We start from the raw sequence: 15,142 nt of genomic DNA, 5'->3' as shown, positions 1-15,142 counted from the left end.
GAAAGCAAAAATTGATAAGAATGTAAATGTGTACGTTGAAATGTAATGTAAGTCGTTTTGGATAAAAGCGTCTGCCAAATATGTAAATGTAAGACTGTGTCTTAAGTCAGTTCTTGTGTTTCTGCTCGTCTCTTTTTCTGTTCTCTTCTTTTCTTCAGTGAATCTGCTTGTTAACAGGCTTATTAAGGCTGAGATGACTTCATATTTAATATACATTATACATTATATACTTAATATATTAAGATTTTGTGGCTCAGATAAGGTCCAGTTCTGGTTTATTTCTTTGCTCTTGGCTGACATGTGGCATTGCTATGGCCTGCTTGTGGCCCAGATCTGGCAAACAGGAGCGGTCCGCTCAAGGGCCGTCATTCCACCCTGCATGTGGGCCAGATCATCTTTCCACATGTGCCAGATGTGGGCCGGAACTGGGCCGAAACATTGTTGCTATGTGGCAATTACTTTTGAATTTACATTTGATTTGAATAATTGCTGTCTCCAATCATCATGTCTGTATCATAATAATTAGTGCTAATTAGTATTTTATCCGTTTAGCATCAAGACAGAGTTTGGAACAAAGGAGTCTCCATATGTGCAGTTGCTCTCTTCCGGCTTTACAGTCTCAACTGATGTTTTAGCTCTGACCACGGCCTGTAAGATGGATCTCTTCAGGTTTCCCTTCGACAACCAAACCTGCAATATAACACTTCAGTCTACAGCGTATTCAGGTACATCTGAAACACATTAATCAGTTTAGACAAACAAACACAAGATAACATGGTTTATTCTTCTAAACTATTTGACTTATAAAATAATCAAATATTCATGTTTGTTCCCACAGATCACGAGATTAAAATAAATATCTTGTCTTCTGAAAAATTTGAAGAAAATCATCTTTTTAACAAGTCAAAGGAGAACTTTCAGAGCCAGGGAGAGTGGGATCTTATCAATATACATACCAGTAATCATACCACTGAAGATGATCTTGAACGGCGTAAAGTGAATCAGCTGATCTATAAGGTACAGTGCACTGGATATGGAATGTAAACCAATATTCAGTATATAAATACAATTATTTTACAAAACAAAAACAACTAGTTCATGAGTTTGTGAAAAATATGTGTAATAAATGGAATTATTATATTTTTTTAAACTTAAAGGGATACTTCACCTCTGGAAAGATGAATGTGTATTTAAAATAGGTCATTTATGTAGAAGAAATGTGAAATTATTTTTGAATTTGGAGCTTTCTAGACTGAGAAAAGTCAGAAAATGTATTTTTGGCTTATGTGGATGAAAGACAACAACTCCTAGAATGCACTTGCTTCGCTGCCCTAGGAGGCCACTCCCAAGCCACGCCTACCGGTTACAGAGCGCAGTTGAAAACAACAAGGCTAGGCTACTAGTGAGACACCGTGATGAGTTTGTCCAGGATTTCGAGATCGCCCAAAATGTCCGTGATTCGGCTTTTGCGTTCTACATTCGCCATTCATTATATTTACTGTGGCGAGCAGGACGAGGCTGAGGGCCGCGGGAGAATGGCGCGCGGCCGGTGGCGTGATTACTGAGACGCACAGGTCTCGTATCTCTCACGGAGGAGCAGGGATTTTCTTTGCAATGTTAAAACGCACATCAACCGATCACTTGTTTAGCGTTCATGTAAACACTACATTCAGATTCACCAATCGGAATGAATTCAGTTAGATTGAAATAAAAGGTGTGCATGTAAACAATGAATGGCGACTGCAGAAAGCAAAAGCCGAATCCCGGACATTTTGGACGATATCGACGGCCGGACATGTCCGGGAAAAAGAGGATGGTAACCCCTACTACTCAGCTTTCTCCACAGAACAAGAGCCTGCTATTTCAGCTTCCAAAGAAAGACGACAGACACTGTGTACATTCTGTGAGTGAGATCCCTGTTGGTTTTTAATAAAGACTCAGAGTACATTTTTCGGTCAAACGCACAGAACAAAAAGTGCATCCTCCTTTACTGCATGTTCAGACAAACGTATACAGCTCTTCTTCAATGCTAGCTAACAGAATACAAAAATATGCCCAGAGCTCCCCCAGTGGTCACACCATCAAAACCCAAAAAAGAAATTCACATTAGAGACAGCTTAATAACTTTAACAGCTTTAACTGAAATACACAAAAGTCAATAACCATTCTGGTAAGAGTGAATTTTTCCAACACTCCTTCTCACTCGCAAACAGAATGATTAATTAACTGTTTTAACTCCAGCCATCTGTCTCAGCTTCGTGAACTTTTCTTCACTCTGTCCTTTAGTGAATATGTCAGCAACCATATCTTCAGTGTTGCAGTATTTCAAGTCTATGACTCCACTTGCAATTTGCTCTCAAATGAAGTGGTACTTGATGTCAATGTGTTTGGCACGTCCATGAAATTGAGGGTTCTTTGCCATGCATATAGTGGACTGATTATCTTCAAACATCAACATCGGTCCTGTTTGATTTACCTTTAGACCTGTCATCAGTCGTCGCATCCAAACCGCTTCTTGAGCTGTGCTTGCCAACGCCATGTACTCAGCTTCCGCAGTGGAAAAAGCTACGCATGTCTGCTTCTTGCTTCTCCAACTCACAGCTGCTCCGCTGATTTGAAACATGTATCCTGAAACAGATTTGCGATCATCTTGGTCTCCAGCCCAATCTGCATCTGAAAATCCAATGCATTCCTTTGGCTTGTCCTTGCTATACAGCAGACCTAGATTCAGAGTGCCATTCAAGTATCTCATCATTCGTTTGACAGCCATCTCACCTTTGTGATGCTTGTGGGTTTAGCACAGAATCTTGCAACATTGTTTACAGCATAAGCACCATGTCTGGTCTTGTTCTTGTTGACAAATAAAGCAGACTACCAACAGCAGACTGAAATTGTGTCGGATCCAGTCCTTCTTTGTCATCAGAGAGTTTGACGAGCTTCGAGTTCATGTCTACTGGTGTGCTTACTGGCTTAGAATTTTCCATTCCGAATTTCTCCAACACATTTTTGATATATGTTGTCTGACCAATCCAGATTTCTCTAGCTTCTGTTTTTTGGACCATTTTCACACCAAGAAAATGAGTTAGCTCACCCATGTCCTTTATCTCAAATTGTTTTGAAAGCATTTTCTTCACCTCCATCATCCGTTTATCATTGCGTCCAGCCAGAAGAATGTCATCAACATACACAGCAATAATGAACATCTCACCTGTTGCTGCAGTGTAAATGCAGGGATCAGCTGTAGTTTGGACAAACCCCATCTTCTTCAGCTTTTCATCTAGAACGATGTTCCAACACCTTGGTGATTGTTTCAGTCCATAGATGCTGTGATTTAGTTTGCACACTAGATGTTCCTTTTCTTTGACAACAAAACCTTCAGGTTGTTGCTTGCAAAATATTTGTTGAACTCTCTGCAGTCACCCTTGATATGTCCCTACCTTCCGCAGTAGTGACACTTTGGGCCTTTTCCTCTCACAAACTGTCTTCGAGTCAGAGCTTTAACATTATCACTGGTGTTTTCAACATCACGTTCTCTCAGTTTACGTTCTTCATGCAACAATCGTTTCCGTGACAACCTCCATTCTAGGTACATCCACACTTGCTTCAAGTGCCGTGACTAACACGTTGAACGAGTCGGGTAAACTGGCTAGCAGGTGCACGACACGATCTTCCTCTTCGATATGATCTCCCACAATTGACAGTGCATCAAACGTTTCAGGCAACACCTTAATGTGCTCTTGAACTGAGTCTCTATCTTTCAATTTTAAAGAGTACAGTTTACGCCTCAGTGCTAGCTTATTCGCCCAAGTTTTCTTCTGAAACTGATTCAAAAAATTTTTCCACACGACAGTAGGATCTTCCGGCTCTCCAATTAAATAGAGCAAAGACGGTTCTATTGACAGTACAATGGTAGCCAGCGCACGATCACTTTTAGCCATATAAATTGCTAACTTACTTGGATCAGATCGTGGAGCAGTCTCTATACCATTTACCAAGTCCCATAGTCCATCTCTCATCAATGCCATCCGACATTGCACTTTCCACGTGGGATAGTTTGCTCCGTTTAATGAAACAATTGTCACCGTCTTGGAATCCAAGCTCATTTTTACTCACAGTCGGTCAATATCTTCAATAAGCCTTTCAGCAGCGTCACTGTAGCGTTCTAGTTCTGGGCCCATAACCTGCTGGTTTTTAATAAAGACTCAGAGTACATTTTTCAGTCAAACGCACAGAACAAAAAGTGCGTCCTCCTTTACTGCGTGTTCATACAAACGTATACAGCTCTTCTTCAATGCTAGCTAACAGAATACAAAAATATGCCCAGAGCTCCCCCAGTGGTCACACCATCAAAACCCCCAAAAGAAATTCACATTAGAGACAGCTTAATAATTTTAACAGCTTTAACTGAAATACACAAAAGTCAATAACCATTCTGGTAAGAGTGAATTTTTCCAACAATCCCACCCTCTATGGGCGGGTTGAAAGCATGCGGGACAGCCCCTCCTACTGGCTGTAGTCTTTAGCCTCTCGCCAAAAAATCCTCCGATGACGCAAAATGACGATTTTTGCATCATCGGAGGATTTTTTTCCAGACAAAAAATACATAAATCTCTCATCTCTATTCGAAAATACTACAGGTTTTCTACTAATACAAAGCTTAATGCTAAATCCTGAAGTATCCCTTTAAAAAGGCAGTGGTATCAAATATCTTCTAAATTAACCATTTTATTATTTGTTTTTTGTTTGTTTTCAATTATACAATTGAAAACATACAATTATATAAATTATACACCAAATACATTATAGTATATATTATTTTATTTGTTATTTAATGTTCAAAAAAGTCAACATGTAAATTCTATGGACACAGCAAAATCCCCAGTGTTAAATTACTCTGCTCAGTGTTTATATAATCCACACTCTCAGAGTGGTGAGAATAGGAAAGGAAAGGTTAAAAGAAACACTAAAGGGAACTTATTTAGAGCCTAATTTCTGAGTTAGGTTTACTTTATTGATTACTACAGTACTGTCCTTGCATTGCATAATATATTTTTGAGCATTTTTAATATAATCTAATGGATTTCTTAAAGTTGTTCTGATATAAAAGTTTATTTTTATTTCTTTTTCATTTAGACACATAGACATCAAGAATCAGCCTGTGAATCTCAACAATGGTGACAATTATAAAGCATGTTGCATTGCATTCTGGGTACCACCAATCATAACTCATTCATGGCTCCCATCATGCATTGCTGCATGAATAAAAATTAGGTAAATTTTCTTGTTAATTTCCTTTATTCTTACTATTTAATTTTATTTCTGCTGTTTTTATGTGACTTTTTAGTTGCTTGTTTTCTAATGTTCAGAGTTGATCAGAGGTGTATAGTCCAGGGGTCAGAAAGTAGAAGTCCTGCCATATGTTTATTCCACCCATGAACTCACCAGCTGATTTCACTAATTAGTTCTGTCTCCTGCTGAATTAGCAAATCCAGGTGATTGGAACAAAATACTGAGGAGGACTTTTGCTTTCTGAACCTGGACTTTACACCTCTGGCCACATGTCAGCCAAGAGCAAAAGAAATAAACCAGAACTGGACCTTATCGTAGCCATTTATTCTTAAATGGCCTTATTGTAGCTGTTTATCTGAATATGCTGTTTATCACCATTGCTGAGATTCATACACTGATTCTTGATGTCTGTGTGCCTAAATGAAAGGTTTATATATATATATATATATATTTTTTTTTTTTTTTGCATCAGAATAACTTCAGAAATTCTTTGAATTACATTGAAATTGCCAAAATGATTATACTGTACAAGGCCAGTGCTGCTATAACCAATAAAGCACCAACACCACCAGATCACATTTGCTCTTTGTTCATTTGGCTGTTATAACTGAATTTAAAGTAAAAATTGTAAGGGTCAAGAGCCTAACTAAAGCAAACACTGATCACCATAATTGTGATAAATGTGTGATTCTCTCCTACAGTGATTCTGCTTGTTAACATCAGGTGTCTTCAATAATGCTCAATCATCACTCAATTATTCACTAAATTATCTCATTAACTTTAACACTGCTTCAGTGTTACTTACTCTAACACTCTAACCCCCAATTTCCACCAACTGCGGAACGGCTGCGGATCCGCTCCGGAACGGCGGCGGAGTCAATAGGTTTCCATTAAAGTCAATGTTTGTATTTTCACTGACTGCGGAACGGCTGCGTTCCGACTCCGGCGATCCGCAGCCCTCCGGAGCAGATACGCAGAGCTTCTATTTTTGCCGGATGCCGGAGAGCTCCGCAGCAATTCAGCACTTTTATCGCGCGATCATATGTGAATTCATGAGATCTCGTGGGTCCTCATGACTTCAGCTGTGAGTCATGGCCGCAGCCGTTCCGCAACAAATCCGGACCTGGTGGGTATTGAAGGACAGCGGAGCACGGAGCCGACACGCAGCGGAGCCGATCCACAGCCGTTCCGCAGTTGGTGGAAATCCGGGGTAAGGCTGCTTTCACACTGGGCTTGTTTGCTGCGGTCCGAGCCCAAGCGCGTTTGTTCCCTGGTTTCTGGTTTCACACTCAACTTTTTTTTTTTGTGATCAAATTTTTATTGAGTTACAGAATATTATTGTATTAATACAAAAAGTTAAAATGAACATCATTCTGAACACTTATCATTTTATTTCATTCTGAACATCCTCAGTGTGACAAGTTTGCTGACAATTCTCCAGCCTATTTAGTTTTGATTCGAGAGTGCTTATTTCCTTCAATCTCGATTTATTTAATTGGTATGCAAAAGAAATAGAAGACGACCGGATGCAACCCTTAATAGCATCCCAGAGAAAGCGGGGATCATCCACCGAACCAGTATTTATCTCTATAAACCATCTCAACTCTTTCTTGAGCATTGCACAGAAATCTTTATTTTGTAGTAGTGTGGTATTAATACGCCAACGTGATGCTCTAGTAGGTGCAGACACAAGAGAAATTTTAGCTGAGACCACATTATGATCAGATAAAGGGCATGACTTTATATTGACACTGTGTACTACTGAGTTTGCAGCATGAGATATATATATAATCCAATCTAGAATAACTTTTATGTCTGGCCGAGTAGAAGGTGTACTGTCTTTTTGTAGGATAAAAAATGCAGTATAAATCAATTAAACTAAGATCAGACATACATTTACATAATTCAATAGATGATAAAGATGATGCTGAATAATTCTGCGCACAAGAACGATCAAGAGAGACATCAACCACCGCGTTCATATCTGCACCTATGATAAGAAAACAATCTTGAATGCGCAGTAATGTTGTAGTGAGGGCAGAAAAAAATTTGGGATCAAAATGAGGAGGAGCATAAATTGAAATAAATGCAAAATTCTACCCACGATAACTGTTTTAATGTATGATACTCTGAGTTCTCTTACGAGAGGTCTCTCGTACTGCGTAAGATATCTTACGCTAGGGGAAAATCCTTTTTCCGCGAGATATTGAAGCCAAAAATTATCCTTAATTTTGTAATAATGCAAAACGCGTTGCGGCAGCATGCAGACATAGGCGAGGCAGCTCGCGCGCCTATTGGCTGCTCTGCGGCAACTGCAGCAGCCCATCGAGCGAGGCCTGGCGTGACGCCAGACCCAATCAGGGCACTTCGCGCCCGCTGCGTCACGTCCCGCCGAAATGGGCGTGGTCTAGGCCTATAAATACCGCTCGAAGGCAGCTATTATCTGATTTTTCATCCTTCAAGCGAAGCACACGCATCGCTGGAGCTGGAGAAGAAGCCGTGCCGTCTGAAAGAGAGCACCTTCAGCGGGACGAGTCACTGAAGTCGCTGGCTGCGCCGCCTTCCTTGCCTTCCTGCTGCGCTATCCGGCGTTATATCCTTTCTCTGCTACTGTGTTTATGTATGTGTGTGTGCTCGCCGCTGCGACACACACTCTCATTGCACTAAAAGAGCTGGGCGTCTTTTTGAAGACGCCCCTTTTCCTGATCACGCAGCTCTCGCGCTCACTGACGGCGACTGCCCTCACTGCGAGCTAGTTACTGCCTATGGTGACTCTGAGGACTCACCTGGCATCCTTCTCCGAGACTGCTCCTCCGCCCCCCCCAACCCGCAAAGCTTGCCGGTTCGCCCGCTTGCCTTGCCTGCTTGGGGACAATACCTGTTCTCCCTCTGTTCGAGCCGCGCAAACCGCGCCGCTCACAGGGGATGTCAGGAGCGGGCGGTCACGGGGCTAGCTTTCTCTCTCCCTCTGTTCAAGCCGCGCAAACTGCGCCGCTCACAAGGGAGGCTGGAAGCGGACGGTCGGGGTTAGTTTTTCTTTACGTTATAAGAAAGCTACCCTGCCTCTGCGCCCCACTCATGCGTCACTCACCGGCGAAAGGAGAAAGGAGTGTTTTAGTCCCTCCGAGGATGGACTGACCCTCAATTTCTCATACATTTCCCAGTTCCCTGATCATGCGACTGGAAATATCAATATTGCAGCAAACGAGCTTGTTTTAATACAAGCGCGCCTGCAAGCAAACGCCGAAGAAAACATGTTGACGCTCTTATGTGCTCGTGCATCCGAAAGCCTTTGTGTTCTCCCCTGTGGCTCAGTGTCGGAATCATAGGTTTTCCTCACGAGAGACCGGTGTTCGAATCCCGGTCTAGCGGCAGTTAAATTATGCCGCCAATGCTTCGCTCTGTCAGTTCCCTGAAAAGCGACTGCAGATGTGCACGTTGACGCTCTCTTATAATACTCGCGCTAACTGAGTTACAATGTGTCTCCCCCTGTGGCCCAGTGGCAGACTCTCAGGTTTTTGCGCGCGAGAGACCCGCGTTCGATCCCGGGTCTACCGGCAGATCAAATTATGCCGTCAATGCTCGCTCTGTCAGTTCCCTGAAAAGGCGACTGCAGATGTGTATTTTGCAGCCAACAAGCGCGTTGTACAACCCGCTCGCCTGCACCCAAACACCGTTTCTATGGTGTTCCGTGCGTCACTGGCGTAAGGAAAAAAGGGAGTTTTCTGGTCCCGCTGCGGACGGACCGACCTCCATTTCCTATACATTTCCCATTCCCCTCTGAAATTCAGGCGACTGGAAATGTCAATATTGCAGTGAACAAGCCTGTTGTAATGCACGCAGGCCTGCAATAAACGCCAGCATGTTGACGCTCTCTGTTTCTATGGCAACTTCTCGCTCGTTCAGTTCCAGTAAATGTGACTGTTCCAGTGTATTCTGCAGTAAACAAGTCAGCGACGCAGCACGCTTGCCTGCACACAAACGCCGTTTTTACGGCTACCCAGATAAATCCCATAAGTGTGAATTTTCTGGTGTCCCGGCCACGGCCGATGGTGTTTTATGTGTAGAAAGAATGCCCACTGCCCAGTGCCCATCTCTACACACAAGCACAGCCCGCCACACAGGGCTCGCGCACATGAATCGACTCAGATCGATTGCGCTTCAAACATGGTGAATGTGTCCACTACCCAGTGCCCACTAACACCACGTTATGCATGTCTCACGGTTTCTGTAAAAACGAAACCAACGTGCATTCGCTTCACTCAAGCGAACGATGCTTTCGGTGAGATAAATGTGCCCGCTGTCCCGCGCCCACATCCACACATAGACATGACAGTTCCTACGGGAACCGCCCAGCCCTCCCCCTCGCGGTTGACCACCGCAGAGGAGTCGAGCGCGGGCAATCTGCCCGCTGTTATCAGCGCGTCCCATGCCTCAAATGTCACGAGCGCGACGCTTGCGTTACAGCACGCCGAAGCTTCTCCATCGCTGAGCGAGCGGAGCACGCTTCGTATTCAACCCCTAGCTATTCATGCAGACGCATGGGCAAAGCTGCCCGGGGTTTCGAAGTGGGTGCTGGACATTACAAAAAGAGGCTATTCGCTACAGTTTCGCCGACGCCCTCGCCGCTATGCGGCGCGCGTCGAGACCACGGTAAAAGCAGAAGTAGCACATTTACTTCGAGCCGAAGTGGCGAAACTATTGAACTAAGGGGCCATAGAGCCTCTCTCTCAAGTTCAGAGCGAAGGAGGGCTATACAGCAGATACTTCCTGGTACCGAAAAAAGACGGGGGTCTCAGACCCATACTAGATCTGAGGCAACTGAACAGAGTGCTTGTGAAGCGACAGTTCAGGATGCTCACGACCAGACAAATCCTCGTGCAGATTCGCCAAGGAGATTGGTTTGTGTCAATAGATCTGAAAGACGCGTATTTTCAAATACAGATAGCGTCACGTCACAGGCGATATTTGAGATTCGCCTTCGAGGGCCAGGCATATCAGTACACAGTCCTCCCGTTCGGTTTGTCCCTGGCACCCCGTACGTTTACGAAGTGCATGGATGCGGCACTCGCACCCCTCAGAATGAGAGGCATGCGAGTACTGAACTATTTGGACGATTGGCTGATTCTAGCGCAATCTCGCTCAGTGCTCATAGAACACACGACCGTTTTACTCGATCACCTCGAGAATTTGGGTCTCAGTGTCAATTGGGCGAAGAGCTCTCTGTCACCCAGTCAGAAGATATCTTTCCTGGGCACAGAATTGGACTCGCTGTCCATGATAGCGCGACTATCACCACAGCGCACCAGTAGACATTGCACCAGTAGACAGTGCACCAGTAGACATTCAACGCACAGCGAACTCGTTCCGCTGCGGCGCGTCTGTCCCGCTCAAGAAATTTCAGAAGATGCTAGGTCTCATGGCCTCAGCATCATCAGTGCTCCAGCTGGGCCTGCTCCGCATGTGCCCGCTGCAGTTTTGGCTGAAAGCGCGAGTCCCACGCAGAGCGTGGGCATCCGGTTTGATTCGCCTCAGGGTCAATCAGAAGTGCGTCACAGCTCTGAAACCTTGGAGAGCGAACGACTGGTACCAATCAGGTGTAAGCCTGGGGACTTCCTCGAGGGTGAAAGTGGTGTCCACGGACGCGTCCACCTCGGGATGGGGAGCGCTGCTCGAGGGCAGACCGTTCTTCGGCCAGTGGTCGGAACGGGAGAAGCTCCTGCACATAAACTGCCTCGAAATGCTGGCAGTAGACAACGCGCTGACGCGTTTTTGTCCCCAAATAAAAGGACGCCACGTCCTGGTCCGTTCGGACAACATGTCTGTGGTGTCCTACATAAATCGCCAGGGCGGCCTCAGGTCCAGGAACCTGTACAGGCTGGCAGAACGCCTCCTGGTATGGGCTCAGTGCAACCTGCGCTCGCTCAGAGCAGCGCACGTGCCAGGGCTCCTGAATATAGGACCAGACAGACTGTCCAGGAACAATGTTCCGGCAGGCGAATGGTCTCTACACCCACAGACAGTCCAACTGCTGTGGAAGAAATTCGGCAGAGCGGAAGTAGACCTGTTCGCGTCTCAAGAAAACGCTCACTGTCCGGAATTTTTCTCCAAGAGCAGGGACGCGCTGGCCCATGTGTGGCCCCGCCGCCCGCTCTATGCTTTTCCCCCTGTCTCTCTCCTGCCTCAGGTGATAGAGCGGATCAGGGAAGAAGGATGCTCAGTATTGCTGGTGGCACCGTTCTGGGAAAACCAACCTTGGTTCCCAGTCGTGATGCAGTTAGCAAGTACTGCCCCGTGGCCAGTACCAGTGAGGAGAGACCTCCTCTCACAGGCCCACGGCTCGATCTGGCATCCTCACCCGGAATTATGGTCCCTTCATGTCTGGGCCATCAACGGGTACATGTTGGACTCCCTAAAGGAGTATTAAACACGATCACGCAAGCTAGAGCTCCGTCTACGAGACGGCTCTACTCCTCGAAATGGTCAGTGTTTTCGGGCTGGTGCACAGCCCGTGGTGTGTCACCCACAGACTGTGGTGTGACGGAGGTGCTTTCCTTCCTACAAGAGCTGTTGGATAAGGGCAGAGCCCCCTCCACGCTCAAAATTTATGTGGCGGCTATAGCAGCGTTCTCAGGAACAACGCTTGGTCAGTCAATAGGAAGGAACGATTTAGTCATCCGCTTCCTTAGAGGGGCTAAGAGACTGAATCCTCCCAGACCTCCCTCAGTCCCCGTATGGGACCTTTCTACGGTTCTGGAAGCCATGAAAGGTGCGCCATTTGAGCCTTTACAGTCAATTGATTTGAAACACCTGTCTTTCAAGACTGTGTTTCTGCTGGCTCTCGCTTCAGTGAAGCGCATAGGGGACCTACACGCGCTCTCTGTGAGCGCGGCGTGCATGGAATTTGGGCCTAATGACTCAAAAGTTATACTCAAACCTAAGCACGGTTATGTTCCAAAATCCCTCAACACACCGTTTAGGGCGCAGGTTATCTCCCTGTCAGCCCTACCGGTCCCTGATGAGAAAAGAGACGCGAGCCTCCTTTGCCCAGTCAGGGCATTACGAGCTTATATGTCTCGCTCGTCTGTTTTCAGACAGACGGAGCAGCTCTTTGTTTCGTTTAGCGGACGTTCTAAGGGACTAGCCGCGTCGAAACAGAGCCTATCCAGATGGATAGTTGATGCTATAGCGCTGGCATACGCCTCCAAGGGCATGCAGTGCCCGTTGGGTGTCAGAGCGCACTCCACGAGAGGCATGGCCTCTTCGTGGGCCTGGTCATGTGGGATTGCCTTGCAAGATATTTGTATGGCGGCAGGCTGGGCCTCCCCGTCTACATTTATAAGGTTCTATAACCTAGAGGTTCCCGCCCTGCAGGCCAGGCTGCTGTCGGTCTAAGTTTACCAGTATTATCTGACCTGATGCTATCAGCTCAGAATGCTGCGTCTACTGAGCACTGCTCGATGTTCAACAGTGAAAAGTAGCAGTACGAGGTGTGCCTGGGCAAACTGTGTAAGACCCACATTCCCCCATCAGTTCAGGCCGTACCCCGCCCTGTCTGTATGATGAAATTCGCGTCTAAGCGACGCTGCCATATGTGGAAGAGTGCGGCTTCGCCCCTCCCTCTTCCCGGACTCCCTGTGAGTTCCCTGAGTGATTGTGCACTATATGTACCCCGGGCTTTCGCCCTTGGGTCTTTGGTGTCAGATCTCAGCATGCACGGCGTTTTGCATTGGGTCCCCTAGCGTAAGATATCTTACGCAGTACGAGAGACCTCTCGTAAGAGAACGTACTCGGTTACTAACGTAACCTCGGTTCTCTCTAGAAGAGGGAACGAGTACTGCGTATCTTGCCGTGCATGCACACGCTCTGGTTGCTTCGATGATGAAAAATCAGATAATAGCTGCCTGTGAGCGGTATTTATAGGCCTAGACCACTCCCGTTTCGGCGGGACGTGACGCAGCGGGCGCGAAGTGCCCTGATTGGGTCTGGCGTCACGCCAGGCCTCGCTCGATAGGCTGCTGCAGTTGCCGCAGAGCAGCCAATAGGCGCGCAAGCTGCCTCGCCTATGTCTACATGCTGCCGCAACGCGTTTTGCATTATTACAAAATTAAGGATAATTTTTGGCTTCAATATCTCGCGGAAAAAGGATTTTCCCCTAGCATAAGATATCTTACGCAGTACTCGTTCCCTCTTCTAGAGAGAACCGAGGTTACGTTAGTAACCGAGTACGTTCTTCACAGCGATATCTTTCTAGAATATTAAAAGAAAGCTTTCGTTTTAACACGACCAGAGTTCCCCTCGATTTACTATCCAATGAAGACGAGGCGGCTACAAAATAAAATTTGTTAGAAAACCTCTGACCATCTGACTTCCTTAAATGTGATTCCTGGATAAATGCCAAATCAACCTGTTGCCTATGCAAGTAATCCAGACATGCAGTACGTTTAATGGGACCGTTCAGTCCATTTATGTTCCAGGTGACTATATGAAGTGTTTCTGTAGCCATAAATTAGCTATAAAATAACATATAGAGACCAAATAGGACAAACTTATAGCATTTGAAGTCTGAACTTAGCAAATGTAAAGTCAAGTCAAGTCAAGTCATCTTCATTTATATAGCGCTTTTAACAATGTAGATTTACAGAGCAGCTTTACAGAGATAAACGTATAATTTAAGGTAACAGAGATCGTTTTGGCTTTATAGCGGTTTGTGGAATGGTGACACTTATTCCATAAAACATTACCGTCTAAACTTCTGTTGAATCTCAATAACTTTTGTAGATGTATGACAGAAATAAAGTCAAACTGGTAATAAGTAGTGCAACAATGTGTAATGACTCGAAGTCAGTTGTAGTTCTTGTGTTTCTCTTTTTTCTGTTATTGTTTTTTCTCTTTCTGTCAATGATTCTGCTTATTAACATCAGGTGTCACCACTAATGGCCAATCATCACTTAATTAATCACTTAATTATCGCATTAACTTCAACACTGCTTCAGTGTTAATTTTAACACCCTGTAGTGTGGACACATATGTACACTGAGGAGTGTTAATTTAACACTGGGAATTTTGCTGTGTACATTTCTCTCCGAAACGGTAGGAAATTAAATTAGATTTAATAGAGGATTTTAACTGTGTCAAGATGATTGACAGGGCAGTTTACGTGACAGGATGCACGCGACAGATCCGTCCGATAAAGATGACGAAGTAGTATATCCCAAAGCTTGCCTACTTTTTTGCTACACATTCAAAAGTAAATACCTTTTCTTCACAAAAAGAGTACATACTTTTATGGCGTAGTGTAACTTAGGCGAATTGGGACGCAGCATATGGCTTTACACGATGACGATCGCTCTGATTGGTTTTAGGTCTATCCAATTGCGCCCAGAGGCATTTGAGCGACGTCCGTTGGTGACACCCCTTTGGAAATGAGTTATTAATGAAGCTTTGCCAGACCATAACTCAGTTACTACTGAGAATGGTCTGGCTTTAACCAGGCTAACTGAAGATAAAAGACGACAATAAATCTCTCAAGATCTCAGCAGAGGTGAATTAAACAACTCCACAAAAAGCATTACCAGCTTAATTTATTACCAACTAGTTATGGAGAATTAATAGAGGTGTAGATGTTGATGTTTTATTGGAAATAATAGGTTTTGTAAAGTCACCATTATGGTGATCAGTGCTTCCTTTAATTGGGCAGTTTGACTTGGTCAAGGACTCTTTTTTAGGTCTTTGCAACAGTGCTTACCAAAACACATAATTTGTTACAAAGGAAGACACGATCAAAGATGATCAGGTGATATACTTTGAACCATCATTAGACAGTTTCACTAATCTCATCACTTACCAAAAC

At 44.9% G+C, this 15,142-nt stretch overlaps 2 protein-coding genes across 2 annotated transcripts in view; both read left to right on the top strand.

Annotated features, from left to right (window-relative positions):
• LOC309510762 (5-hydroxytryptamine receptor 3B-like) overlaps positions 1-15,142 on the top strand; it is a 161,755-nt gene that overhangs the window by 131,426 nt on the left and 15,187 nt on the right. Inside the window, exons 9-10 of the mRNA XM_082185641.1 lie at positions 553-725; positions 839-1,017. Of these exons, the coding sequence (XP_082041767.1) occupies positions 553-725; positions 839-1,017 (352 nt within the window). The remainder of the gene's footprint in view (positions 1-552; positions 726-838; positions 1,018-15,142) is intronic.
• Positions 10,667-13,196, top strand: LOC309494890 (uncharacterized protein). The gene is made up of 2 exons (XM_082164349.1): positions 10,667-11,032; positions 11,111-13,196. Exons 1-2 carry the CDS (start codon positions 10,948-10,950, stop codon positions 12,682-12,684), a joined length of 1,659 nt encoding a protein of 552 aa, XP_082020475.1. The 5' UTR covers positions 10,667-10,947; the 3' UTR covers positions 12,685-13,196.

The sequence above is a fragment of the Leuciscus leuciscus genome (assembly GCF_965113295.1).
Source record: "Leuciscus leuciscus genome assembly, chromosome: 1".
Lineage (NCBI taxonomy): Eukaryota > Metazoa > Chordata > Actinopteri > Cypriniformes > Leuciscidae > Leuciscus > Leuciscus leuciscus.
Note: the sequence above shows the minus strand (reverse complement) of the source record. Positions and strands in the feature narration are given on the sequence as shown.

Bases quoted from the DNA above. Each gene is read 5' to 3' on its own strand.
- LOC309494890 (XM_082164349.1), top strand. From the start codon at position 10,948: ATGGGGAGCGCTGCTCGAGGGCAGACCGTTCTTCGGCCAGTGGTCGGA. The intron at 11,033-11,110 runs CTGGCAGTAGAC...TCGGACAACATG, and splicing joins ACATAAACTGCCTCGAAATG to TCTGTGGTGTCCTACATAAA.